The sequence below is a fragment of the Wallemia ichthyophaga genome, assembly GCF_000400465.1.
Source record: "Wallemia ichthyophaga EXF-994 unplaced genomic scaffold scaffold1, whole genome shotgun sequence".
In the NCBI taxonomy this organism is placed as follows: domain Eukaryota; kingdom Fungi; phylum Basidiomycota; class Wallemiomycetes; order Wallemiales; family Wallemiaceae; genus Wallemia; species Wallemia ichthyophaga.
Genome location: NW_008806274.1, coordinates 1 through 26,697, shown reverse-complemented (window position 1 = coordinate 26,697; position 26,697 = coordinate 1). Strand labels below are relative to the sequence as shown.

General features: G+C 44.4%; 15 protein-coding genes across 15 annotated transcripts; 10 read left to right on the top strand and 5 right to left on the bottom strand.

The window, feature by feature from the left end:
• Positions 1–97: 97 nt before the first annotated feature.
• Positions 98–608, top strand: J056_000077 (23.2 kDa heat shock protein; the record flags this gene model as incomplete). Its single annotated transcript, XM_009267475.1, has 2 exons — positions 98–234; positions 284–608. 2 exons carry the CDS (start codon positions 98–100, stop codon positions 606–608), a joined length of 462 nt encoding a protein of 153 aa, XP_009265750.1.
• Positions 609–1,054: 446 nt separating this feature from the next.
• Positions 1,055–2,107, bottom strand: J056_000066 (3-oxoacyl- reductase FabG; the record flags this gene model as incomplete). Its single annotated transcript, XM_009267464.1, has 5 exons — positions 1,055–1,194; positions 1,241–1,304; positions 1,351–1,482; positions 1,534–2,000; positions 2,047–2,107. 5 exons carry the CDS (start codon positions 2,105–2,107, stop codon positions 1,055–1,057), a joined length of 864 nt encoding a protein of 287 aa, XP_009265739.1.
• A 176-nt stretch (positions 2,108–2,283) lies between these two features.
• On the bottom strand, positions 2,284–4,645 carry J056_000055 (Transcriptional activator protein acu-15; the record flags this gene model as incomplete). The annotated part of the gene is made up of 8 exons (XM_009267453.1): positions 2,284–2,538; positions 2,584–2,808; positions 2,855–3,031; positions 3,077–3,289; positions 3,335–4,402; positions 4,450–4,490; positions 4,535–4,541; positions 4,592–4,645. 8 exons carry the CDS (start codon positions 4,643–4,645, stop codon positions 2,284–2,286), a joined length of 2,040 nt encoding a protein of 679 aa, XP_009265728.1.
• Positions 4,646–4,879: 234 nt separating this feature from the next.
• J056_000044 (putative drug/proton antiporter YHK8) lies at positions 4,880–6,770 on the bottom strand (the record flags this gene model as incomplete). Its single annotated transcript, XM_009267442.1, has 6 exons — positions 4,880–5,492; positions 5,542–5,612; positions 5,660–5,936; positions 5,987–6,038; positions 6,086–6,132; positions 6,178–6,770. 6 exons carry the CDS (start codon positions 6,768–6,770, stop codon positions 4,880–4,882), a joined length of 1,653 nt encoding a protein of 550 aa, XP_009265717.1.
• Positions 6,771–7,429: 659 nt separating this feature from the next.
• J056_000033 (DNA-(apurinic or apyrimidinic site) lyase 2) lies at positions 7,430–9,365 on the top strand (the record flags this gene model as incomplete). Its single annotated transcript, XM_009267431.1, has 5 exons — positions 7,430–7,455; positions 7,508–7,587; positions 7,637–7,694; positions 7,750–7,904; positions 7,954–9,365. The coding sequence occupies 5 exons, from the start codon at positions 7,430–7,432 to the stop codon at positions 9,363–9,365; spliced, it is 1,731 nt and encodes a 576-aa protein (XP_009265706.1).
• Positions 9,366–9,532: 167 nt separating this feature from the next.
• J056_000022 (putative syntaxin-8B) lies at positions 9,533–10,934 on the top strand (the record flags this gene model as incomplete). Its single annotated transcript, XM_009267420.1, has 2 exons — positions 9,533–9,867; positions 9,962–10,934. The coding sequence occupies 2 exons, from the start codon at positions 9,533–9,535 to the stop codon at positions 10,932–10,934; spliced, it is 1,308 nt and encodes a 435-aa protein (XP_009265695.1).
• A 96-nt stretch (positions 10,935–11,030) lies between these two features.
• Positions 11,031–13,414, top strand: J056_000011 (putative aconitate hydratase 2; the record flags this gene model as incomplete). Its single annotated transcript, XM_009267409.1, has 2 exons — positions 11,031–12,375; positions 12,426–13,414. 2 exons carry the CDS (start codon positions 11,031–11,033, stop codon positions 13,412–13,414), a joined length of 2,334 nt encoding a protein of 777 aa, XP_009265684.1.
• A 113-nt stretch (positions 13,415–13,527) lies between these two features.
• Positions 13,528–14,300, bottom strand: J056_000425 (Protein YOP1; the record flags this gene model as incomplete). The annotated part of the gene is made up of 5 exons (XM_009267823.1): positions 13,528–13,693; positions 13,744–14,084; positions 14,140–14,151; positions 14,201–14,221; positions 14,271–14,300. 5 exons carry the CDS (start codon positions 14,298–14,300, stop codon positions 13,528–13,530), a joined length of 570 nt encoding a protein of 189 aa, XP_009266098.1.
• A 363-nt stretch (positions 14,301–14,663) lies between these two features.
• Positions 14,664–15,187, top strand: J056_000414 (Ubiquitin-40S ribosomal protein S27a; the record flags this gene model as incomplete). Its single annotated transcript, XM_009267812.1, has 2 exons — positions 14,664–14,681; positions 14,729–15,187. 2 exons carry the CDS (start codon positions 14,664–14,666, stop codon positions 15,185–15,187), a joined length of 477 nt encoding a protein of 158 aa, XP_009266087.1.
• Positions 15,188–15,344: 157 nt separating this feature from the next.
• Positions 15,345–16,972, top strand: J056_000403 (uncharacterized protein; the record flags this gene model as incomplete). Its single annotated transcript, XM_009267801.1, has 3 exons — positions 15,345–15,534; positions 15,591–15,763; positions 15,815–16,972. The coding sequence occupies 3 exons, from the start codon at positions 15,345–15,347 to the stop codon at positions 16,970–16,972; spliced, it is 1,521 nt and encodes a 506-aa protein (XP_009266076.1).
• A 70-nt stretch (positions 16,973–17,042) lies between these two features.
• Positions 17,043–17,672, top strand: J056_000392 (ADP-ribosylation factor-like protein 5B; the record flags this gene model as incomplete). The annotated part of the gene is made up of 3 exons (XM_009267790.1): positions 17,043–17,156; positions 17,203–17,478; positions 17,526–17,672. The coding sequence occupies 3 exons, from the start codon at positions 17,043–17,045 to the stop codon at positions 17,670–17,672; spliced, it is 537 nt and encodes a 178-aa protein (XP_009266065.1).
• A 136-nt stretch (positions 17,673–17,808) lies between these two features.
• Positions 17,809–19,437, top strand: J056_000381 (Pleckstrin-like proteiny domain-containing family A member 1; the record flags this gene model as incomplete). Its single annotated transcript, XM_009267779.1, has 2 exons — positions 17,809–18,273; positions 18,322–19,437. The coding sequence occupies 2 exons, from the start codon at positions 17,809–17,811 to the stop codon at positions 19,435–19,437; spliced, it is 1,581 nt and encodes a 526-aa protein (XP_009266054.1).
• A 299-nt stretch (positions 19,438–19,736) lies between these two features.
• On the top strand, positions 19,737–20,446 carry J056_000371 (uncharacterized protein; the record flags this gene model as incomplete). Its single annotated transcript, XM_009267769.1, has 3 exons — positions 19,737–19,757; positions 19,803–20,129; positions 20,186–20,446. 3 exons carry the CDS (start codon positions 19,737–19,739, stop codon positions 20,444–20,446), a joined length of 609 nt encoding a protein of 202 aa, XP_009266044.1.
• A 68-nt stretch (positions 20,447–20,514) lies between these two features.
• J056_000332 (Ras-related GTP-binding protein D) lies at positions 20,515–21,512 on the bottom strand (the record flags this gene model as incomplete). Its single annotated transcript, XM_009267730.1, has 2 exons — positions 20,515–21,403; positions 21,451–21,512. 2 exons carry the CDS (start codon positions 21,510–21,512, stop codon positions 20,515–20,517), a joined length of 951 nt encoding a protein of 316 aa, XP_009266005.1.
• Positions 21,513–21,692: 180 nt separating this feature from the next.
• Positions 21,693–24,876, top strand: J056_000221 (AP-2 complex subunit alpha-2; the record flags this gene model as incomplete). The annotated part of the gene is made up of 6 exons (XM_009267619.1): positions 21,693–21,794; positions 21,839–21,947; positions 21,994–23,156; positions 23,213–24,429; positions 24,477–24,738; positions 24,787–24,876. The coding sequence occupies 6 exons, from the start codon at positions 21,693–21,695 to the stop codon at positions 24,874–24,876; spliced, it is 2,943 nt and encodes a 980-aa protein (XP_009265894.1).
• Positions 24,877–26,697: the final 1,821 nt, after the last annotated feature.

Sequence of the window (26,697 nt, the reverse complement as noted above, 5' to 3'; positions counted from 1 at the left end):
GAAGTTGCTAGAAGAATCGAGGGGATGCGCACGGGTATATAAGCTGGGGCGCTCTCTTAGCTGCTTTTCAACAACATCTACTACTCTCAACAGCAAAATGACAATCTTCTACAACCAACCAAGCGACTTGAACGAATTAAGCAGAATCAACGAATTCAACTTTCCTATAGAATTCTTCTTAAAGGATAATGCACCAGTCAAGCATAACGCTACTCCTTCTACATCTAAAGCTAGGTAAGTAATCGTTGATGGCGATGATTTCATTTGCTGACGTAGCTGCCAGACTCGATCTGATTCAACATGACAACTCGTACGAAGCGAAAGTAGATCTGGCTGGTTACAAGAAGGAGCAGCTAGAAATCTCTATCCACGACCACAAAATAAGTGTCAAGGCTAGCAAGCCAGCTGAAGAAGAATCAAAGAAGTCGGACGAGCAAAGATACTTAATCAGCGAACTCAACTCAACTCCCTCAATCAACAGAACGTGGAGACTCCCAGAGCACGTCACAGAGGACAATATTCACGCCGCCTACGATAACGGTTTGCTCACCCTCAGATACTCAAGACACGCGCCCGAATCTGAACCAAAGAAGATTTCCATTAGGTAGACTCGCTTCCTTTTGATTCAATTACGATTGTAAACTAAAATATCACTATTTACGACTTTCCATTATAGGACTCAATCTGAGTCACATCAATTGTGGTGTGTTGAAAAAAAAACCTAGAAAAAGCGTTTAGCTGATATTCTTCTGAGATAATTACGCTGCTACAGACTTTATCTCCCTTTTTATTCAACAAGTTGCAGCCATGGAGATTTATACATAAGACAGCGTAAATGCGAAGCTTCATTAAGATGTGATTAGGCTATATTGAATCTTAAGACAAGATTTAAGCCTAACACTACAAGCATTGCAAGCAATATGAACGGTAAAAAAGTAATAACAGGTCACGCGAGAATCACAGTAACAAAACAAAGAGAGGCATCACATAGGGCAGAAGCCAAATATAAATACAAATATATTCTAGTCAAAGCATCTGAATTGATTCAAGTCGTTTACGTGTACTTCTCCAAGTGTAAACGGTCTGATGCGAGAGTGTAAGCACCGTCAAGAATCTCGGTGGAGTTGGTTTGATATTCGTTGGTGGCCAAGTTAAGGACAATCTTTGCAAGATCTGCTGCAACGCCAGCACGGCCTGATTATAAAATTAAAAGATGTGTCAAATGTATACTCCCACGCACCGAATGGAATTTGCCATTTTTCTCTAAATAAACTCCTTTCGCCTTGTGTTTCAACTGATGTCATCTGTCAAACGCGTTAGCTTCAAATACTCGCCATGATTTTTACTCACTTGGCTAGGGAAGTATCCCAAGGCGAGCTGGTTAACCCTGATGCCGATGTGTGGACGTGCCAACTCAAGTGCAAGCTGATGGCTGAGAGATACAGCAGCTGCCTTATTGCTGTTGTAGCTGAATTGACCATTCTGCGCGTTTTTTTTTTGTTAGTAGGTCTGATATTGAAATGATGCACCCACCTGTGAGTTCTTGACGATACCAGAGACGGAAGTAACATTTATTACGTTTCCAGATGCACCTCTGCTCTTGTTTGCAGCAATAAGTAGAGGGAGGAAGGCTGCAGTGGTGAAGTAGATAGCAGCTACGTTGATTGCGTATGGATCAGTCCAATCAGCGAATGATTGGTCCATCATGCGCTTGCTGATAGCTTCTGGTGAGTTGTCGTTGGCGTCCATTTCCGCTCTGACTGTGTTCACGCCGGAGTTGTTGATGAGCAAGTCAACGTGATCTTCCTTTTTGCTGATTTGATCGACGATTGCTTGAATATCCTCCTTCTTTGTCGAGTCACCTGCAACTGGAATAATACTGCTCTCATATCCAGACGCTGTCTCCTGGAGCTTCTCAAGGCGACGACCAGTGATGTACACCTTAGCACCATTCTGTGCTAAGCAGGTCGCCATCATCCTACCAACGCCTGATCCAGCACCTGCTCTGCGAGTCAGCAAAAGCTAACATCTACATTGTCAACGCACCAGTGACCACTGTCACCCATCCCTTAATATTGAATAAGTCTACTGCTTGTAATGAGGCCATTTTGATGTTTTCTGTTGAAGTAAGAATATCGCCAAACCATTCAAATTATTTTCTTCCAAATGACATCATTGCGGAGAAGACCGAAAAGGACAATGAAGATTTTGACTATCAGTTCTTAAGTAATAATCTCTATATTTGATGTACAATAGCATTAAATTAATACAGTCCTAGCGCTATTACAGTCCTCCACTGCCGCTGAGGAAAGTCTCGAGCACATTTGGCCCATCCTGGATGTCTAGCGGCAGCAGACCATCGAGGGGCGGCGTACCATTGACTCCTAGTGTCGCTGCATTGATCGTGTTGTACTGCACCTGGCCAAGCAGTTCTTTGAACAGTTGTTCAGTCGACTCAGTCTGATTAGGAGTCGTCTCAGATGAGTCGTCCAGAAAAGGCATATGTGGAAGGAAGGAGTCGGTTAAAGTTCCATAGCTCTGCATTTTAATATTAGTAAGCTTTTCGTGAAATGACACACTCACAAGATTATCCTGCGTTTGCATGAACGATTGGTCCATTGGCAGATTGACAGCTTTAATTATTTGCATAATCATATCCACCGCTCTTCCATTGAGTACCTCCCTCTCCTCCCTCAGCCTAAGAACTTGGATAGCCGATTGTATGTAACTGAAAACTGAAGTGTCCAGATCATTGTTCTTGAGGCCTTCGCATGCACTGATGATGAGTATGAGTGCGGCACTGAAAGGCTGTGTGATAGTGTTAGCGAGGTCGTTTCATTAATACAACACCCACCCCCCAGGCAACGGTGGGGTCTACCCATAGATGCTGCAGCTTATCTTCTAGCAGCATATCGCGGTATATAGAAATGATGCTGCGGGCTGAGGTTGTGCATATCACCAAGCTGGTATACCTGAAGCTCGACGTCGACTGCGAGAGTGGGTCTGGTAAGAAGGTTTTGTAGAGACATATCTGCAATGATTAGATGTGTGTTGTTTTGAACATTGCTGTACTCACCTGCACAACATGAAACGCTAGCTTCAGGTTACAGTAAAGTTGGTATACGTATTCATCGTTACCGTTTTTATCATCCATTGACTTGTTGCTCTTGCTATCTGCCAAACTTTGTGGAATCTCATTTAGCCACTTGTTCAGTTTCGAGTTGAGCGACGCAATGTCTGTCAAAGACATCAAGAGGTCGTCTCCATCCGAAGTTTTTCTCAATTTGTACTAGCGCACTGTCAACTCGTGTGTCGATAGCGCGATGGTACCCACAATCGTTTGTATAATCTGGCCATGGATTTTGTATAGGTCGATGAGAGAGTTGAAGTACAAGACACTGTACTCCGACTCATCATCTCCGAGTTGGTATTTTGGCAAGTCTAGACTAATTTCATTATCCTTTATGAGCGTCTGCCGTCCAAATGTGGAAGCCTGCACTCGATCCATGAGATACAGCGACCAATACGCCCTTTTTCTCAGCTCTAGATCATGTGGAGCAATATTAAAGTCAACGAAACGCAAATGCAAGCCGATATCATGAGCAAGCAAAACAGTATTACCGTGAATCATCCACCCGCTCCTCGAATGAATGCCTTTTTGAACATATATCTGGAGCAAAATTAGAGCCTGAATATCTTCTATAGTCGCCACGTCTATGTACGGATCGATCATTTTGCTTTTTCCTATACTGTGGTATCTGAGTCCTGCTAAAAACTGATGTTGGCCCTCAATCAGTACACGCTCATCGTTTGAGTATTGAGCTCCCAATGCCAGGACTAACATAAAAAGAGCCTCAAAATTCCTCTCGTTTCTACGGTAAGCTATGCCTGCGACGAAGCGCTTCTTGCTGAGCAGCGGGATTGAACGGTTAATTTTTTCAAAGTAAAGGTCTACTAAAGACTCTACCAAACTGGGACTCAACAAGTCAGGAGGAAGATGGTCTAAACCATCTATAAGAATCTCTTCCTGCCAAAAGCGAGGTCTCTTGCCGCTTAAAAGGGCTGTTGGGGAGAATCCAGTATAATTGCTCAATCTTTCGATGAGCCCACGAATGCTTGCCTTTCCAAAGAATCTTTTTTGTTTTTCTGGTTGATTTTGTGTCGTTATTCCATTGTGCCTGCAATTCTCCATTGACTCATCGACGTAAAAGCCATCATGAATATCGGCAGCTTCCGAGTGTTTCTGAAAGCTGGGTGAGGAGCCGGACCACTTCCGCTTAGCAGATTCCGTGACTTCCTGAGGGACGAACTTCTCGAGGAGATTTTTGTAATCTTCGTTCAAACCCTCACTATTCCTGAGCTTCAATTCCAATTCGCTAACGTAGCTAGGTCTTTGAAAGCCCTTGGTTGTATAAATACACTCGATGTTTTTGCAGTTCGAGCATTTACTAGGATAAGTGATGTCGGCATTGCATTTAATTTTCCTTCTCCTGGCTCTAGTCAGACGATATTCCCGAAATTACTACCTATTCACCTGCATCCTTCGCACTGGCTTGGTGTTAGAATGGTATATCGTAACCAGCGCACTCACAGCTCTCACGATCTTCGGCCTCTTGTTAGCTTTCGAGGTTTCTTCAGAGATCATTGATGACGGCAATTGATCAACCAGCGATATCATTTTACGATGACGTTGTGGACTTGCGATATGTCTCATTTCGCAAGCAATCAGTGAATCGTCGAAATTAATATAAACAAGAATATTATAACAAGTGAATCGTAAGTCGAAATTTTGATCATCTATCGACTAGCGTAGGGGTAATTAGTTAGAGTAAAAAGAGAAGTCATTCCTATAAATCCAAATGTCCGTATAAACGCATTCTTATGCGTTGTTTTCAATATGCTCCGTGTTTTTCGTCTTCTCGTCACGAACTTGGTGGCGAAGGTCCGTTGTTTCACGCTCACTAGCCAGAGTTTGCGCAAACTTGCTGTGCTTTCTGACTGATTCACCGTAGAAGTAGAGAAGGAAGATTGGAATGATAAGCACAGTCGCTATGCAAGCGAGAATTGTACTTGGAATCTCCAATGTGTTATTGTCAAAGTGATTGTAGAATGGTGAAGCGAACATTGCACTGATTCCTGCTAAGAAATCTCTTGCAAATCCGTTACCACCAGTCGCTGAGCTGGCATACGGTCCGTAAGCTGCAACCATGTAGTCGATCGTCGCCATGTAGATTGCATAGTTTGCTATTCCGATCAAAGCAGCAAATATCAAAGGCGCAATCCAATGTACGTCACGATCAGGTCCAAAAGAGGTCCAAGAAAAGCCGAATAATCCGATGGCTTCCAGGGGGGCGGTCCAAAGTAACCAATAAAGACGCTCTTCCGGAGGTACAAAGACACCCCTTTTTCTCTTCAACTCTTGTCTTCTGAAGAATGGAAGGAAACTGACCCAGCCCAAGAAGTATGAAATGAGAATAGAGACAAAGGCGAGACTGGAGGGAGTCAGTATGGTAGTTGTGTTTCCGCGATCACTGCACCTACCCGACTTGGTAAGTCTGGAAGTCCCATTGTGCGAAAACTTTACCGAAACTATCCAGGAAAATGAAGATAAGCTGTGGTTTGTTAGTGATGACTGGTGGGGATGACTTCATAGACTTACCATGTCTGAGAAACCAGAGAGCAGTGAACAAGACAAGACAATTGGCTCGCGTATGAACATCTCGAATGGTCTGTACCAGATGACGAGAATTTCCTTCATGCTCAGGCGTTGCTCGCGTACTTCGTTTGGACCCCAGATGTTGAGTTCAATACCTTCTTTAGCAGCTGCTTTGCGTCTTCTTTTAGCTTCTCTGTCAAGCATGATGGTCGATCTGGTCTCTGGAATGCAAAAATGCAAAAGCTGAGCTGAGACACCCCAGATAAGCTGCGTGTAGAAGCTGGTATTATAATTAGAGGTGCTTAAAAAGCCAGGAGCTGTGAAACTCACACCCAACGCCATGCTGGTCCTGGTCCAGCGAATTGTTCTACGAATCCACCGACTGACAGTCACTGTTAAGATGAGATCACCTCAAAGAGATGAACTTACGGATTGGACCAGCAGTTGAACCAGCTACACTACTCCAAACGATGAATCTGAAGCTGATTTAGCTTGATACGATGACTAAAATCTTCACCCACCCTAAACCGTACTGTTGAGTATCAGGGCCCCATAAATCAGCTACCATTCCAAGAGTAACACTACCACCAGCGGAAGACAGACCGCCTAAACCACGGCCAACAATCATAGCTCCAATGTTAGGAGCACGAGCGCAAAGAATGCACCAAATGTTTACCAAAAATAGGGAGAGTTGAAGAATCGGGAAACGACCAAATTCCTCAGACCAGGGCGCCCACAACTCACATCCGAAAGCGTACGCAACCAAGAAAATCATTTGTCCAGTTTTTCCCGCAGGGGTTGAGATGCCAAAATGCTCAGTCATTCCTGATAGAGCGTTGTTGTAGACTGAGGCATTGTAATTCATCGACAGCTGGACGTATGCGACGACGCCAGCAATTGCCCATTTCTTTTTTTCGGAGAAAGCAAGTGCAGTACACTCAGGTGCAGCATCCTCGGTGAGGATTATCTTGCCTTCAGCGGTCTTGTTCTCAAAGTAAACGCCACCGCCACCTTCGTTCTTGGTGGGCTCGTTGGACGAGCTGCCAGATGAGTGCTGAGTCTTTTCAGTCTTCTCCGCGTTGAGATCCTCAAAACGTTTAGCCTGTGTAGCCATTGCGGGGATAAGATGATAAATTTCAATCAGTGGTGAGAGTTGAGAGAATAAGAAAAGTGATCGACTTTAATCTTGTGGAGAAGTGGGTCAAGTGACGCTACTAGGCGTAACTAATTTCATAACGACAGATTTTCAAGTCCGGAGGCGGAAATTCTGCCGGAAATGATCGAAATGCCTAATACATAATAAGAGGGAGGGATAGTATAAGAACTTCTGTTGAGCTTTTCGGATTTTAAGTGTGTATTATGGTGTAATAATAGCCCCGTCCTCACCCAAAGCTCGCAGGAATGAGTAGTGCCATTCTTCACCGCGGAGAAGGTGGAAAGCGGCAGGATTGAAGGGGAGTTTTGCACTGTATGTGGAGGCACACAGCGGCAACTAGACGCATCTGATAATGCTTCCCCACCTTCTTTCTCCAACCGAGCCCTGGAGTAAGATGCGACGGCACGACGATTAGTAAACTGGGTGAGTCGCTGACTGAGGCGGGTGGATGGGAAAATGATGTAAACTGATGTAAATACAGTCTTACAAGAATTTTAATTGTATTGTGTTTTTCCTGTCAAAATTGCTCAGCTCAGCGCTTATCAGTATGTCTTATCAGCTGGAACGTTAGATTAAACCTGTCTCTTTTGAGTGAAACCAATTGAACAAAGACATATATGGCTTTAGACTGTGTGATCTTAAGGTGCGCACGCAGCCAATCCGGCTCCCACGGCGCACAACTCACACCACACTAGAAACCAGTGCTTTCAAGTCGAGTGCGCAAACTGCAACAAGCAAACCTGGAGTGGCTGTGGACTGCACAAGAATGCCGTGAGTTTGCTTGCTTACGTTTGCTGTTACTGCTCCTTGCTAATCTACCAAAGGTCCTCGAGAAAATCCCCAAAGAAGACCGCTGCAGTTGCAAGTAAGGCGTCAATGGGGGTTTGTAAAACTCTCAGCACTATATAATCCCTCTAAATATAATATTTGTACACAGAAACACTTTTAAAAACCCTCCAATCGACGTCGATGACCTCAATGCTATGCGCATTCTCAGCTGGAATATCAACGGCACACGCCGTATTTTAAGAAATTACCAGAACTGTGATGATATGTTGCGCAGCCTTGACGCCGATATTGTCTGTGTTCAGGGTGCGTTTAGAGATGGAGAGATGACGCTATCTGACGCGATCCACGATAGAGACCAAGATGCTGAAGGGGGCTGTTAACTCCTCGCAAGCCATCCTTCATGGCTTCGACTCGTATTGGTCGTTTTGCCACAGTAGATCTTACTCCGGCGTATGCATCTACACGCGTTACAAAGCACTAGCTGCAGAAGAGGGATTAAGCGGGGGATACACAACATACTCCTTGTCACTCCCACCCCTCGCCTACAATCAGAGAGTACAGCCAGTCTCTGAAATACACAAACACAACGACGACACACTCCTAGCACACAACTACCATCCAGAAAACACTAACATCAAGCAACTGGACACAGAAGGGCGCGCACTCGTACTTGATTTCGGTTTCTTTGTCCTCATCAACGTGTATTGCCCAGCAGAAGGGGAGAACCGCGGCCATTACAAGCACTCATTCCATGAAATGCTTTTTGAGAGGGTGAAACAGCTGAAAGATGCAGGAAGACAAGTCATACTGCTCGGTGATCTCAATGTCGCTCATCGGCCATTCGATCACTGCGACGGGATCGATTTGACGCGCACTGATACAGGCAGGATGGAATTTGCTGCCAAGTACACACGAAAGTGGATGGATCGATTGGTTAGCCATTCAGACTCTCCGCTTGTTGATGTGGCTCGCCTCCTGCATCCTAACAAAGAAGGCATGTTTACGTGCTGGAATCAGGTTATTAATGCAAGACCATCCAATTACGGAACGCGCATCGACTATGTTCTCGTGACACCCGGTTTGCTGCCGTGGATTAAGGAGGCTGAGATCGCACCACACGTTTACAACTCGGACCACTGCCCCGTTTACATAGACCTACATGACGAGATGGTGATAAAAGATGGCAATGGCGAGAGGGCGGTACGTTTGATAGATCTTCTACCACCTGCTGATACATCTACACCACCGTTATGTGCAGCGAATTGGGATGAGTTTAATGGTAAGCAGACTTCATTGGCGGGATTTTTGAAGGTTGGGAAGAGATCGCAAGCGATAAACGAAAGTGCACTACAAAATGGACCGCAGTCACAGTCACAATCACAATCACAGTTGCAACAAGAATCTACCAAGCACTCCCCGCAACAGCCAAAAATAGAGTCGTTCTTCCAGCCTCGCACACGTACACTCGACGATACTCATACCACCCCCTCATCACCTCGGAAATACCGTAAAGATAATGACACTGCAACTAAAACAGCATGGAAAGCACTGATGGCACCTAAAAAGGTACCCAAATGCAAAGTACACAAGGAGGACTGCAAGGAGTATACGGTGAATAAGCCAGGTCCGAATAAAGGCAAGCAGTTTTGGCTGTGCAAGCGAGACGTTGGACCTGGTTATGATGCGAGTGGATCGAGTAGTCAGTATCGATGTAACTACTTTGTGTGGTCCTCCCAGCTTGAGCGAGATTTGAGTGGTGTTTAAGTGGCTTTGTTAAATAATTGTTAAAATATAAATTATGAATTGTCATGTCATTCTCTAGAGTCTAGAAGCCAATATCATTTAATCCCCACTCGCAGTTTCCTAATGCGGTTTATAATAGATATTAAATCAACATTGAGACTTATAAACATCTTTGAGTCACAACAACCATGGCAAAGACGAGTAGAACTAGAAGCAATTCAGCAGCAACGTGTGCTTCGATTGCACCCTTTACATCCATTACATCATTCGATGGACACAAGACGAAGCTCGGCCGGAGTAGAACGACGTGCACCGGCAGCAAACCAAAACCCGTGGCAGCTTCCAGGCAGCTCGCAAATGTCCTCAACATACATCCAAATGTGCCGAAAGTGGAGACAATAAAAGTTGGAGGCAAGATGGTGCACCAGCTCACGATAAAGCTTGGTAGTGAGATATCTGTACAACGTCGCACTCGTTATCGTAGTGAGAAGATGAGGGAATTGGAGAGGGATGTGTGGTGGAAGTAGGTTGTATTGCTAGTATTTGCATTGTTTGCAGTCTCATGTTTGTAGTATTCGGATTCCATTTCATTTTGGCTTTTCTTGAAACTTATTTAGCTGTTTATACCGCCCATCGTTGACAGCACCTCCACTCTCTTCCACCCCTTCAATGACGACGCCAGTGATACGCTCGATACACATCGATTGCTATGAGATACGCACAACGCCACCACCAAGCCATACAGTCTACAAGATACACGTGTCTACAAATCTCAATTCCTATGTTATTGACAAACGTTACTCAGATTTCGATAATCTCGATAAGCAGCTGAGGGGATTGGATAGCGGTGTGGTGACGATACCCCCGAAGCATTTGCTGCGATTTAGGCAGTCAACAAACGAGCCAGTGATAAAGGAAAGAGTCGATGGCTTTAATAAATACCTGCATTTCATCATTTCATCTAGGAATCCCATTTGGAGGGATTCGAGGGAGTTTAAAGCATTTATATGCTTGCAAGCACAGACGAGAGGCGCATTCAACTGGATGGAGAGCTATCGTACTCTATCCAACCAACTTAGAGTGCTTAAGGGGTTGGTATACAAGAGCGATAAGAGCGCGAGAAGGGAACTGTTCGTATGCCTAGCAAAATTGAGGGAATTGCAGCTCAATTTGGATACTACGAAGCAATCTATTAGCTCAAATGAGTTCAATAGCAGACATCAGTTGCTGCTATCGCTCGTTGATCAAGTAGACTTGATTGAGTTGATGCTGAAGGATACCAGCAAGCAAAATAAGCAAACAGAGCAGCCAAAAACGCTATCATTTAACAGACAATCCAAGCCTGTCGAAACTGAGGAAACTCGTCCACTCGATTCCACCCAACTGCACACCTTGCAATCAACCAAGATGGCCAGTCAGGATACGCAAATTGAACAAATCTCATTAAGATTACAGAGGCAGCTTGAGATGGGACTTGCGATTAATTCCGAAGTCGCTCAGCACAACGAACTTCTCGACAGCCTTGATGGAAGTCTCAACAACTTTGACGTAAATTTGAATAAGGCAAATAAGATGTTGAATAGGTTGTAAAGGTGTATGTATTCTCTATGTCTGCCCAGCTTGTGCCCATCCCAGTCCTTTTGTTCCAATCAACCACGATCAATTTGTAATCCAGTGGCAGGAGAAATGAGAAATCTTCTTAAACTCAAAGACTGCACGTCGATCACGCCCAACTATGCCTCACTCTCCAGCAAGCTTTCTAAAGTTCGGCAATTGTTGGGCAACGAAGCCAAGCTGACGCTTGCAGAGAAGATTCTGTATTCACACTTGCACTCGCCGGAGGATTCACTTGCTGGAAAAACACACTCCAGTCTGCGTGGCCAGGCCTATTTAAAGCTTTCTCCCGATAGAGTGGCGATGCAGGATGCATCCGCGCAAATGGCCTTGTTGCAATTCATGACTTGCGGGCTGAGCACTACTGCAGTACCCACTTCTATCCACTGCGACCATCTCATTCAAGCCTACGAAGGCGCAGCTGCTGATCTTAAACGTTCAATCGTCAGCAACAAGGAAGTTTTCGATTTCCTCGAAAGCGCTTCAAAAAAGTACGGTATAGAGTTCTGGAAGCCTGGTAGTGGTATTATACACCAACTTGTGCTCGAAAACTATGCTGCGCCTGGTATGCTAATGCTCGGTACTGACTCGCACACACCAAATGCAGGCGGTATGGGTATGCTGGCTATTGGTGTAGGTGGCGCTGATGCCGTAGACGGTATGTCAGGCACACCGTGGGAGCTCAAGGCTCCAAAAGTTATCGGTGTCAAGCTTACAGGCGAGATGAACGGTTGGACTACCCCCAAAGACCTCATTTTGCACTTGGCAGGAAAACTCACCGTCAAGGGTGGTACAGGATCTATTTTAGAGTACTTTGGTCCTGGTTTAAACACTCAGTCGTGCACCGGTTTGGCTACCATCGCAAACATGGGTGCGGAAGTTGGCGCTACTACGTCCACATTTCCTTACTCGCAGTCTATGAGATCTTACTTGCATGCTACCGGTAGAGGACCTGTAGCTGAGGCTGCAGATGACGTCAACGCACAACACTCCTTCCTCAAAGCAGACGCTGGTGCTGAGTATGATGACGTGATTGAAATTAATCTTTCAGAACTCGAGCCACATATCAACGGTCCATTTACACCTGATCTTTCCACACCTCTCTCAAAATTCAGTGCGATGGTGAAAGAGAATAACTGGCCAAGCACACTCTCGGCGGGATTAATTGGTAGTTGTACTAACTCGAGTTACGAGGATATGTCGAGAGTGGAAAGCATAGCTAATCAAGCAAAAAACGCTAACAGAATTGCGGCTGTACCATTCATGGTCACACCAGGTAGTGAGTTGATTAGAGCAACGATTGAAAGAGATGGTGTACAATCAACCCTCGAAACTGTCGGTGCTACCGTTCTAGCTAATGCTTGTGGACCATGTATAGGACAGTGGGATAGGAAGGAGGCGCAGAGTGAAGATAATGGTGAGTGAGAGTTATAGATGATACGCGACGAAAACGCTAACATTTCACAGCCATTCTCACCTCATTTAATCGTAACTTCAAAGCGAGAAACGACGGTAACATGAAAACGATGAACTTCTTAGCAAGTCCGGAGATAGTCACTGCGATGACGATTGCTGGTAATATGACATTTAATCCAATGACAGATACAATACCAGCAGAAGGAGAAAAGAAAGCTTTGAAGTTTGAACCACCTCATGGTACATTCCTTCCTGCTGACGGTTTTGAGGTTGGTGATGAAACATTTTCACCAAGACCAACACCTCAACCTATACCCGAGACGGAGGTGAACATTGACAAGTCTAGCAATAGGTTGGAAATACTCGAGCCATTTGAGTCACATTTTGAAAACAGTGAACAACCGACAGAATTGAGTGGGTTGCAGTGTTTGATGAGAGTGAGAGGAAAGTGTACAACAGATCACATTTCAGCTGCTGGACCTTGGCTCAAATATAAGGGACATTTGAGTAACATTTCAGAAAACACATTAATGACAGCGGTGAATGATGAGAATGGTAATGTGAATTCTGCGTATGATTTCTTTAATGGGAAGTACAACACTATTCCTAATGTAGGAAAGGAGTACAAAAGAGAGCGTAAGCCTTGGATGCTAGTTGTTGATGAGAATTATGGTGAAGGCAGTGCTCGTGAGCATGCCTCAATGCAACCAAGGTGGCTTGGATGTGCTATAGTGTTGGGTAGATCATTAGCACGTATCCACGAAACCAATCTCAAGAAGCAAGGTATTCTTCCACTCACATTTACAAACAAGGAGGATTACAGTAAGATAGATGCAGGTGATGATATAAGCACGCAAGGATTGGTTCAGTTGTTTGGAGGTGCATTAGACACACCACTCAGCGTCAATGTTGAGAAGAAGGATGGAAGGAAGCTGAGTATCCCAGTGAACCACACCATGTCGGTAGATCAGCTTACGTGGCTGAGGTATGGAAGTGCACTGAATGCAATTGCAGCAGCGGCCAAAAAGAGACAAGAGTAAACAAAGAGATAATCAGTGAAGCATATATTTATGAAAAAGATAGCTTAAAGAGAGCTTTACTTAGTAAAATAAGATGAGACACATAGATTTGAATTATTTTTGATTAATGGAATTTAGTTATCTACTTGAGCGTCAGCCTTGGATCTTAAATCGTGAGCAGTAAATGAACCTCTTGGCTGAGACTTGTTCTTGGAGAAGAGAACAGGGCGAAGGACATTCAAGTAGAGAGTCTTTGCGCCTTTAGTTTGAGGGAGCATGAGCCAAGCGGAGAATCCGATCCTAAGTAGTGAAAGTTAATATCGTGTCCTATAAAAAACACCTAGACATACTTGAAAAGGTAGTAGAAGGGGAAGTACTTGACAATGTTAACAAGGCTCTCACCAAAGGTAAAGAAGGAGAAGACCACGAAATAAGTGAGCCATTGAATGTCATCGTCGTGTCCTGGAGATTCGATGGCGCAGAGTGCGTAGTAAGCAGGTATAGCGAAACCGATGAGGTTTGAGATGAAAGCAGCGCCAATGTTGAAAAAGACGAGAGCAGCGACGACAAAGGCTAAGCCTGGAGCGACGTACGCTTTTGGTAAGCCAATTTGAGATTCAATCGGCGGAAGGGTCAGCTGGGTGTTGGTGGGGGGAGAATAATATTCACCTTTGAGATTTGTGGGTAAGCGCTGAGCTGGAAAGGTTGATTAGTAAGAGAATGGGCGTTGGTACAAGCAAACACACCTGCTTATCGACCTGGAAGACATTAGTATTATTGATACACAGCGTAATCAATCAAACTCACTTGGTTGACGTAGTATTGTGCCTGTAGCGTGGCTTAGAAGAGATGAATGCAGGCAAAAAGCCAGACTCACCTTGGCTTGGATGTCTGCTGCTGATGCCATTTTCAGGAATACTTGGTGGGAGTTAAGGCAGTCGAGTGGGTGAGTAAGGAAATAGATAATTAATATTAATATAACGTATAGTGGTTAAGTACGTTAGACTGGGCTGTTACATCCAGCTTTCTTCACCATTTGTACTTGTAGTCCCTCTATCAAGGTGAATATTTTCACCTACATCATAACTCACTGGAAAATACATGAATGAAGACACAATCACACACAGCACCTATAACACACCCTATACACACCACTCGCACGACAAAATTAATTTCAAATTTTATAAAATCTGAGCGTATAAGAATTTCGCAGCTGACTTCCTGGCTCCTTGTCGATTGACGATAAAGTGGGCGAAGGACGACACAAACGATGCAAGTTTTTGTTAAGGTGGGAGCATATATTGCGTACTTTACACGCAGCTAACAAAACCATAGACGCTCACGGGTAAGACTATCACCCTCGAAGTCGAGTCCCAGGACACCATCGACAATGTCAAGACCAAGATCCAAGATAAAGAGGGTATCCCACCTGACCAGCAACGTCTGATCTTTGCTGGTAAGCAGCTTGAAGATGGTCGTACGCTCGCCGACTACAACATCCAAAAGGAGTCAACCCTCCACCTCGTCTTGCGTTTACGTGGTGGTGGTAAGAAGCGTAAGAAGAAGGTGTACACCACTCCAAAGAAGATCAAGCACAAGCCTCGTAAGGTCAAGATGTCGATCCTTAAGTACTACAAGGTCGAGTCTGATGGCAAGGTTAAGCGCTTGAGAAGAGAGTGCCCTGCGCCTGAGTGCGGTGCTGGTATCTTCATGGCTTGGCACCACGACCGCCAGTACTGTGGAAAGTGTGGTCTCACTTACACTTTCGAGCCTGGCACCAAGCCACCAGCATAGAGTGGTGTGTTTGGAGTATTTAGCTATACTTGATCACAAATGCATATACTTTTATGTTTACTTGGTTGTTTTGTGTGTTTTCTGTGATTTGAGTGTGGTATGTTTTGGCCTTAAACGCCTCTTGTTCCTAAACCACCATCATCGATTTTCTCCAAAAATGCCCCTAGGCTATCGCATGCCTGCTAGGCTACGCCGAAAGGCTGGTCAGACGCTCAATTGGATACATCCTCATTCCACTCCTTCTCCACAACGTGGTAGATCTTTCAGATTCTCTGCGAAGAGATGGACCGGTTACAAGAATGCTGATCAGAAGTACGAACATTTGAAGCAAAAACAACCATTGAGATGTTAGTTTAGACTGTTTTGTTTGCGTCTAAGCATCACATCTAACTCCCATTCATAGATCGTCTCAAAATGGCTTGGAAGGACACTCCCACAAAGTGGTATCCTCTCCCTATTGGTATTGGTGCCGCACTTCTCGCTTTTCTTAGCATGCGTAATCGCAATTGGTCTACCAACAACGAGCCTCAAGTTGTGTTTGACGGACAAGCTATGAAATTGCAAGGGCCATGGCAAGTGAGTGTGGTTTGATTATTCGGAGTAACCTCACTCATTTGCTCAAAATAGGTGCATGTTATCGGTGCACTACCACTCCGACAACTCTCCAGACTTTGGGGATACGTTAACTCTTTCGAAATTCCAATATGGGCACGTCCAACTGGTTTCAAAATATACTCTTGGCTATTCAATTGCAACCTCGATGAAATAACTCCAGAAGATCTCACCTTATATCCCAGTCTTGGTGTGTTTTTCTATCGTAAACTCAAATCTGGCGCGAGACCAATAGCCGAATCACCATTAGTTTCACCAGCTGATGGTACACTTTTACACTTTGGTACAATTGAAAATGCACAAGTTGAGCAGGTGAAAGGAGTTACTTATAGTTTGGATGCTTTATTAGGATTGACTGATAGAGCATCTGATTCATTATCACTTTATCTCAATGAAGGAAGCCCAAATGATCCCCACGAACACGTCAAACATACAGATTTTGCTAATGTTAACGGTATAGAGTATAGTTTGGATGAGTTGCTGGGAAAGCAGCAGAAGGAAGGTTCCACTAGAGATGCCGCTATTGAACATGATCTAAGTGCTGCTGCTATATCCCATGATGCAAAAGTTGCACAAGAACTTGGTCGACAAGTGATAGATAGAGCTATTGATAGTGATAGTGATAGTAATAGTGATAGTGATACAAGCAACACTCTTTCAAAACCCACAATAAAACCAGGTAATAAACTATTTTTCAGCGTCATTTATCTCGCACCTGGTGATTACCATAGATTTCACAGTCCAGCTGCATGGGTGGCAGAAAAACGAAGACATTTTGCAGGAGATTTGTTTAGTGTCTCACCGTGGATGGCTAAGCGATTACCCAACTTGTTTGTTTTGAATGAAAGGGTTGCGTTGCTAGGAAGATGGACACATGGATTCTTTAGCATGACTCCAGTTGGGGCGACAAACGTTGGATCAATTATACTCAACTTTGATAAAGATTTGAGGACAAATGTTGGTAGAAGGCCACCACGTACAGGTGCATATAAGGAAGCAGATTATGCTAGAGCATCGAGGGTACTCAAAGGACAGCCACTTCAACGTGGTGAGGAAATGGGCGGATTCTGTTTAGGATCTACGGTTGTAATGGTGTTTGAAGCGCCTGAGGAGTTTAAATTCTTTGGGAATCCAGGTGATAAAGTGAAGATGGGAGAGGCGATGATGGGATAGCAATCGTGATTTGTAATTACAATTTATAATATATATTCTTCTCGGTCTACCACACTCATAAAAACAAAGCATGGGTCTCGCATTCTCGTCGATATTTAGTTTATTCTCCAAAAAGGAATATAAATTGGTTGTCATAGGACTCGATAACGCAGGGAAAACTACAATTCTTTATAGAGTGACGCAGGTGAGTTGATCTATAAGGAATTGTGACACCACTAAAGTATATATAGGGAGAAGTAATTGCAACTGCACCAACAGTTGGTTCAAATCTCGAGCAATTAGAATACAAGAATCTAAAATTCGCTTTGTGGGATATCGGCGGTCAGCAGCAGCTTAGATCGACGTGGTCCGCGTATTATAATCAGGCAAAAGCTATCATACTCGTAGTCGACAGCTGTGAGATTGATAGGCTAGCAGTTGTGAAGGAGGAGCTTCACCGGGCGTGTCAAGATGAGCAACTTGATGATGCATTGTTGTTAGTCTGGGCGAATAAGCAAGATAGAAAGGTGTGTAAGTATTAAATTGTGAAATCCAGATAATAATCTACTCAAAGGAACATGCAGCATCTCCTGCTCAAATATCCGCAGAACTTCAACTCACCGCGCTTAAAGATAGGCAATGGTCGATATTCCCGTGTTCTGCACTCACAGGAGATGGACTCTCAGAGGGATTGGACTGGCTTACAGATCGCATATCTTAATATATCCAGATGAAATAAATGAAATTAATTTTAAAATTACAATTTGTATTTTTATATTGCCTTTTTCCTTTTTCATCGACGACAACGACGCCATCACAGCATTCACAGCTTCAACCACATCTTTGCTGATACTGCCATGTCACAAGCGCAGACACAAACGCAAACACAAACGCAGATGCAGCCACCGCCTGCACCGCCAACGCCTCAAGAGGTTCATCGCAAGCTGTCAATGACCTCAGCACCGCCAAAATCGGACGATAATCTTAACGATTCATTTAAAAAAAGCCAAAGGAGATTGTCACAGAATATTCCTGAGCCTGTTTCAGACAGTCCTCCTAGTCCCACTTTCTCAAAGCACCCGTATCTCAGCGCCGACGACGAAGACCACGAGCCTCTTTCTGAGGAGGAGGAAGTCGCCGCGATGAGTGGCTCGGCGATTAATGGCACGACAATCAATTCCGCCCATGATGCTCCCATTAATGAAGAAAATGTTCTCAGAAATGGTTACCTCGATAAAAAGGGTGGCGGACACCGCAAGCGATGGAAAAAGAGGTGGTTCGTTTTAAGACCAACGAAGCTTGCTATTTATAAGTCTGATAAGGTTTGTCGGTTTGTTTGTTACTTGTCTTTCGCTCACAAATTATCCCAGGAATACCGCTTACTCCGGCTTATTGACGTTAGTGCGATGCATACTTGCGTAGAAGTTGACGTCGGTAAGAAGCATAATAACGTCTTTGGTTTAGTCACTCCAGACAGAATATTTTACCTCAAGTGTCACTCACGTCCCGACATGGAAAGCTGGATTGATGCTGTCAATATGGCGCGTAAATTTATGCGCGAGTCAAATAGTCTTCATACAAGTCTAGCTATCAACAACGAATCATCTTCCCAGCTCTCCCCAGTTAACATCCCCACTCCTGCACACAGACGCACCTCTCTCTCTTCTACTCAAGCCTCTCCTGCTCGTATCGAAACGGGTGGCTTCAGTCTTACAACAGATGGCGGTGAATCTCCCAACGACCGTGACAGTACTGACGACGACGATGACGATGGTGGTCTACCCCCAACAGATCCCAACAAAGTCATCCTCACTGGCTACCTAATGAAGTTGTCTAAACGCAAAGCGTGGAGGAAGCGCTACTGGATGCTCACTTCTGATAAACTTTCCTACGCTCGTTCGCATATGGATAAACCGCAGCGACATATCCCCCTCTCCAAAATTCTCGATACTCTAGAGGCGGAGAAGCAGCCAACATCACCGGAAGGTGCTGAACAGCATGAGCATAAGTTCAAAGTGATTACTGTTAAGCGAACTTTTATTCTCTCAGCTCAATCAGAGGAGGAAGAAATTAGATGGTTGTCCGCATTACAAACTCTCTTAGCTCATAAGAGAGGTTTACCAGTTGGAGATATCACAGCATCACCTATATCGACTATCAATAATAGCCATTATTTAGGCCCTGCACCGCCACAGCTTATCACTCAACCGCCTACGCCACAACTTCATAAACTCGTTGATGTCCCAGAAGAGGATACTGTGGCAGAAGTTTTGGCTGCGGAGGAGGAAAATGAAGAGGGTGATGATAGTGAGAAGCTTAATGGGATTGGAAGTGGGAATGTTAATGGTACTGGACTGCGTAACGCTCTCATCACACCTAATCACGAGACCCAATCAAAACACCAAAGAACTAGAAGCGGTACTGTTGAAGCTAGAGCGGCTGTTGATGCTGTTACAAAGAGGTACCACCCAGATGACCTCAAATAGACGATTAATATATTTTACGCTGACTATGACTCTATTTAAAGGAATATACACACACTAATAAGATGGACTAACTACTTAATCATTTTCATGCACTTACTTGTACTAATTTGGCTGATGTACTTTTGTTATCGAATTACCATCGAATTGCCACAATCATCAATCGTATCATGTTGACGAATTGTTTGCGGAGGAATGTTTTTAAGGGATTTGCATTACCTCAGAGTAGCTTAAGGCAGTATAGATTTTACAGTATACAAGAAAAGCAGCGGGAGGTGTATAAGCAGAGAAACAGATCATTGATGTACTACTCAGCAGCTACGGTACGAATTGCATAAGGAAACGATCTCACGACTCACAAATCCCAGATACTCGTCGTATTAGGTGCTAGCTACGCAGCTGTGCCCATGTATCGTGCATTCTGTTCTGCTACCGGATTCGCAGGCACCCCAATGACAGACCCTAGCAAATATACAGCGGATCGTTTAATACCAACAGAAGAAAGCGTCACTAATAAACGCATTACTGTCAGATTCGCTGCTGAAGCTAGCGATATGTTGCCATGGAAGTTCACACCACAACAGAAGGAAATTAAGGTGCTTCCAGGCGAGAGTGCATTAGCGTTCTACACAGCTACGAATAAATCTGATCAAGATATTATTGGTATTGCCACGTATAACGTTACACCGGGGAAAGTGGGTGGATAGTAGTGCTTGGACATGGTATCAATCTAACTCTCATTCTTCTTCAGATAGCTCCATACTTTGCAAAAGTTGAATGCTTTTGCTTTGAAGAACAACGCCTCCTCGCTGGAGAAACTGTCGATTTACCCATCTTATTCTTTGTCGATAGGGACTTTTTAGATGATCCTTCGATGCGAGGCGTCGATGATATAGTCCTCAATTACGTTTTCTTCAAGGCAAAACATGACAGACGTGGACAATTAGTACCGGTTGGTGTGCAGGATGGCGTAGACGTACACGACATTTCAACACCGAATCTTGTCAAATAGATAGACTAATGATGCATTATAAATGTTTAATATTACAAATTGTGAATCTTCATGTTAAATTTAATCGCTCAATTGGTTGCAATTGATGCACTACGTGAACTTCTCGACCGCTTCTCCATCTCAACAATATCAACAATCGCATCCCGAACAAAAGAGACATTGTAATCTATTGACTGCTTGAACCTATCAAAGGTATCACTTTTTATGAGAGCAATGAGAATTAGATTTTCGTGTATTTGCCATTTGGAAATGGTTATATCGCTAGCCAGTCGTATACTAGCTGTAGCGGGTTGTTTTAAGTTTTTGATAGGGTTAAGATGTTGATCCTGATTTTGCTCGCTTTGATCCTGATCCTGATCCTGCTCAATAGACGGATGATATTTATACAACTTTGAAAATTTGTCGAAAGTGTCCAGGGCATCGACACATACTTCAAAAGTTGAAGCGTCAGCTACTGTTGCATCTGTTGCAAAATACAGTCTGCTATTCTGCTCAAATAGAAATGCCTTGGCTATTCCGGAATTAGCACAGAAGACATTCAACAGGTTCTGAATGACGGGCAATTGTTTAGCTAACTTTTGAACGACTTTACTGAAAGCATCTAGAATTGAATGATCGTATATGCTAGTCAAATGATAGCTAAGCTGTGGACGTAGTAGACTGTCCAAACCGTAATCAGATAGACCATCGGATACCCTTGATTTAATATCTCTAATAGTATCCAACTTATACTCATCAGATAAGCCATCAACCTTGTGTACGAATATTTCAATATTAACTTGTTTATTTGCCTTGTATGCTCTGAGAATGATTTGGTGTAGCTGAGTCAAAGATCTTGTGTAATCGTCTTGAGCGTCAACAACGAAGACTAAAGTGGATAGCTGAGAGAGATCAATGCCGAGTAGATCTAGATTAGCGTGTCCAGGAATATCCCAAAGCTGGAGACCAACGAAGGAGCTTTGGGGATGTGAGGGAGATGAATGACTAGGTACGAGGAAACGCACTCCACGTTATGAATAGCTGATCTAATATTATTCTCCAAGTATAGCGTATCCTTTGCGGCCATTCCAGTGAAAACGACACGCTGGATTGAAGTCTTTCCAGATCTGAAATTTATTCTTAATTAAATTTAACAGCGTGTTGCCTACTAACCTCCTTAATCCCGCTAATAATACTTTCTTCCGGTGTATGTCATCATCTTCCATCTCCACCAACTCTCGCAGTCAACGACCAAGAGTGGATTTAGATGGAGAAATTCAAGAACTCTGGTACAATAAAGCGGGCAACGAACGCTTTGAATAACAGGGATAGTAATAGAGATGGCGCTGTAATCAACCAACAGACCAATGTGGGTGGGGCTCTTACTCACGCCTTTGTACTCACACGTATAAGATGCGTGGATTGACGCAGTATATTGCAGATCTAAGATCTTGTAGGGTCAGGGAGTTAGAAGAAAAGCGTATAAATAGGGAATTAGCCCATATTAGGCAGCGATTCAAGGGTACGTGCGTTGTTATTTGATAGTCCATTCTAATCCCACAATTTAGAGGGAAATATGACTGGTTATCAAAAACGTAAATACGTGGCTAAAATTCTATTCACTTATATTCTCGGTTACAAAGTTGATATCGGTCATATGGAAGCTGCTAATCTTATCTCTAGCACGCGTTACTCTGAAAAACAGATGGGTTATCTTGCATTAACGCTATTGCTACACGAGAATAGCGAACTCACTCGTCTCGTTATCAACTCTATCCGCAAAGACCTCGATGATCTAAACGAAGTTAACAATTGTCTCGCTTTACACGCTATTGCTAATATTGGTGGTATGGAAATGGCTGAGGCTTTGGCAGAGGATGTTCATCGCTCTCTCATTTCTCCCACTTCAAACAGCTTCGTTAAGAAGAAGGCTGCTCTCACTCTACTCAGATTATACAGGAAGTATCCCGATATCGTCCCCATTAGAGAATGGGCTCTGCGTATCGTTAGCGTCATGGATGATGATAACCTCGGCGTTAGTTTGACTGTCACTTCGCTAATTATGACCCTCGCTCAGAATGATCCAGACGCTTTCGCCATTTGCTACCCAAAGGCTGTTGATAGGCTTACAAAGCTCATCATTGAGAGAAAGTACTCTAGTGATTATGTTTACTACAAAGTGCCCTCTCCTTGGCTCCAAGTCAAGCTTCTCCGTCTGCTGCAATATTACCCACCTTCAGAGGACGCAGCAATCCGCTTAGCAATTAACAACGTCCTCAACGCTATCCTCACCAACTCTCAAGATATACCAAAGAACGTTCAACATGCAAACGCTCAAAATTCTGTACTCTTTGAAGCCATTAACTTGTCTATACACTTGGACACCGGGTCTTCGATTGTCAGCGCTGCGAGCGTACTCCTCGGCAAATTCATTCTCAGCAAAGAGACAAACGTTAGATACCTCGGATTGGATACAATGGCTCACCTCGCTGCATGTGCCGACACCCTCGAACCAATCAAACGTCACCAGAATACTATTCTCCAAGCTTTAAAAGACAAAGACGTTAGTGTGAGGAAAAGGGGTCTTGATTTACTCTTCAGTATGTGCGATACTGTCAATGCAAAGCCAATTGTTTCAGAACTGTTGGCCCACCTCCAAAACGCTGACTATGGATTGAGAGAGGAGATGACATTGAAAATTGCCATCCTTACTGAAAAGTTTGCCACTGATGTGAGAGAGGAATTTTGCACTTGGAATACTTTTTTTTTTCACTAATACACTCTTAGTACAAGTGGTATGTTGATACTATTCTCCGACTCATTCAAATTGCCGGTGAACACGTCGGTAATCAAGTTTGGTATAGAGTCATCCAGATTGTTACCAACACGGAGAGTCTTCAGCAGTACTCTGCGCACACAGTTTTTTCATTTCTTCGTCAGCCAGCGTGTCCTGAAAACCTCGTCAAAGTTGGCGCGTACATTCTCGGTGAATACGGTCACCTCATTGCTGACAATCCGGGGTGCTCGCCGATTGAGCAATTCAACATTATTCACCTAAAATCCAACTTTTGCTCTGCATCAACGCGCGCTTTATTGCTTACGACTTACATCAAATGGGTTAATCTTTTCCCAGAAATCAAAGACATACTCGTCAATGTGTTTGACAAGTATAGATACGTGCTAGACACTGAATTACAGCAAAGAGCGTCCGAATATTATGCTCTTGCAACACGAAACGACAATAACGAGCTATTGCAGATAGTCTGCGATGAGATGCCGCCTTTCCCAGAGCGTGAGAGCAACCTTCTCACCTCCCTTGATCGCAAGCACGACGATACACAAGACTCAAGAACGTGGGTTATTGGCGGAAAGGAAGCCAACCGGGATCGTAACATAGTGCGCGCCAAGTCGCTCAACAAGAAGGCAGAAGGTGGTATCTTGCATAAAGGACCCGGCGCCTCGCCGACACTCGATGGTAATCCAACGCACCAAACTGGTCAGCTCCAACCACAACCTGATGCACTAAGTCACGATCTGATCGCGCCGTTCCCTGAGAAGACGACGTCAGGTGTCTCTCTAAGTGCTGCAGCCATCCATGTCGTCAGAAACGACGCCATCGATAGTGATTTCATGGAGTTGCTGTACAACTACGAAGGTGTTCTTTATGACTCAGACTTCTTGAGGGTCGTCGTAAAGTCAGAATACCATGGACCTCTAGGCAGACTGCTTCTACAAATTTTCAACAAGGTTGCTTCGGCGACGCTCACCTCATTCAGTGCTACCATCGACTCGAGCGATGAAGAAGCTCTCAATATTACCTTTCCTCAAATGATGTCCAACTCTAAGATCGTCGGCGGGGAGTCAGTACAGCAGTCCGTGCATGTTGAGTGCAGGAGTGTATATAGTGAGCCTCCAACTTTGCGCATGAGCTATATCGCGGGCTCGCACCAAACTCTGGCCTTGCGCTTCCCCGTCCTCCTCTCGAAGTTCCTCGAACCCGTAGAGTACGTAGATCATAGCTGCAAATGCATCTTTCTAAACATTCTCTCAGGCTCTCACAGACGGACTTTTTTGAGCGGTGGAAGCAGATCGGCGGTGCGCCACGGGAGGCTCAAATCATCTTCCCGATCAGCCTTAAAGCAGGTAGCGTCGATGGACAGAAGACGAATGAAATCTTTACCGGTAACAGATTTAGCGTTTTACCGAGCGTCGATCCGAATCCCGGAAACTTTGTCGCGGCGGCTGTGTTGCACATGTCAGTGATAGGGAAAGTAGGATGCCTGGTACGGTACGAACCCAACCAAAACGCGAAGGTGGGTTTTTCATATGCGTTAATTGCCTCATCTGACATCTATACACAGCTAGCTCGCTTAACTTTGCGCACGACCAATGAAGATGTCTCCATCAAGTTGCTAGACGTGTTGCAAACGCAACTTTCAAGCAAAAATTAAATTAATTGCATTACCTTATGTATACCTCATTATATTATTGCACATTGCACAGCCTTTTGCTGATTGATGTCACATAGCATTCAGGAACACGTACACGGGGGAATTTTTTTTAGCTCGTAGCTTTTATACGCTCTTTACGAGATTAACAATAACTCAATGAAATTCTCCCTCTCCCTCTTTCTTGCTTCGATCCTGACCGCTGCTTCAACTGCTACGGCAGCCGCACCGCCAAATATTTCCTTAGGCAGCGACTTCAATGACTGCCTTCAAGCAACCAGCGGTGCTGTTCTTGCTCCCGGCGATCAAGCGTACGACAGCGCCAGAGAAACTTACAATTCCCGCACAAATTTCTCCCCCAGATACGTCGTGCAACCAAAATCCCTCGAGGACGTCCAGCACGCAGTGAGATGCGCTAGCCATTACAACGTGGCCGTTACCTCAAAATCAGGTGGTCATGGATATGCCGGATTCGCCATCGGTGGTCAAGACGGCGATTTGACTATCGACATGACCAATCTCAAGACACTTACCGTCGAAGAGAACGGTCTTGTTCGCGCTGGTCCTGGTATCCACTTGGGCGAGCTTTACACGGGCATCTACGATCAAGGAGGATGGGTATTGCCCGGAGGGACCTGTCCACAAGTCGGTATTGGTGGCCATACCTCATTTGGAGGTGCGTGTAGTGTGCATGCCCAAGCTTTACTGACGTTTACTAGGTTATGGTCCACTTTCGCGTAAGTCTGGCTTCCTCCTCGACAAGGTCACAGAGGCTGAGGTTGTATTCGCAAACGGCACTTCGGCAGTCGTGTCTGAAGGCGACGATGTTTTCTTTGCAGTCACTGGCGCTGCTCCTTCTTTCGTTGCTGTGACTCAATTCACGTACCAAGCCGAAAAAGAACCATGGAACACTGTCGGGTTCAGCTACTCGATGTACGGCCGCTCACTCGAAGAGTCAGTGCAGGCGTTCAACGGATACCAGAATTTCATGAACTCAATTACAAATGACTTTTACGGCATTGTCGTGCTAGGATCTGACTCTTTCCAATTGTCAGGGAAGTATTATGGCAGTTGGGATCAATATTTCCAAATAGTTCAACCATTACTTGAAGCTATTGGTTTGAGAGATGGCGATGAACAATATGTTTCTCAGGACTCAAACTTTATCACATCCTTCACAAAGACATCTGGTGATCTATCTTCCACTCATGTTGATCCAGAATCCTTTTATAGCAAGTCACTAATGGTCAACGAACCACTGTCGATGGCCGAGGTTTACTCATTCTTTGGATATCTCAAATACGATGCAACCAACGCTGAAAATCAAGGATACAGCTGGTACATAATCGTTGATCCTTACAATGGTGCTGTGCACGATCAATCGACTGATATTAGATCCTTCCCACACCGCAACGCCCTTCTCGATTTCCAGTTCTTCGCATACAGCGGTGTTGAGGAGAGCAAACTTTTCGAGCTCGTTGACGGGATGGTCACGAGTATTACGGACTCCCCTCAAGCTGCTTATCCGAACTATGCAGACCCACGTCTCGATAACTGGCAATACCTCTATTACGGCAACAACTACGGAAGACTTCAGCAGATCAAGGGACAGGTTGACCCTGGCAACACCTTCAGATTCCCTCAGTCAGGTGAGTGTGACGAAAATGAGCGTGATTTTTTTTCTAACAGCCTCGCCAGTCGAGCTTCCATGGTAATGCTTATACATAATACCAAATCCAATCAAACAAGGACAATTGTAAATAAAATTCATGACGATTCATATGTGAACTTAGGTGAACAAGCAGGTTAGGTGATAAATGAGAT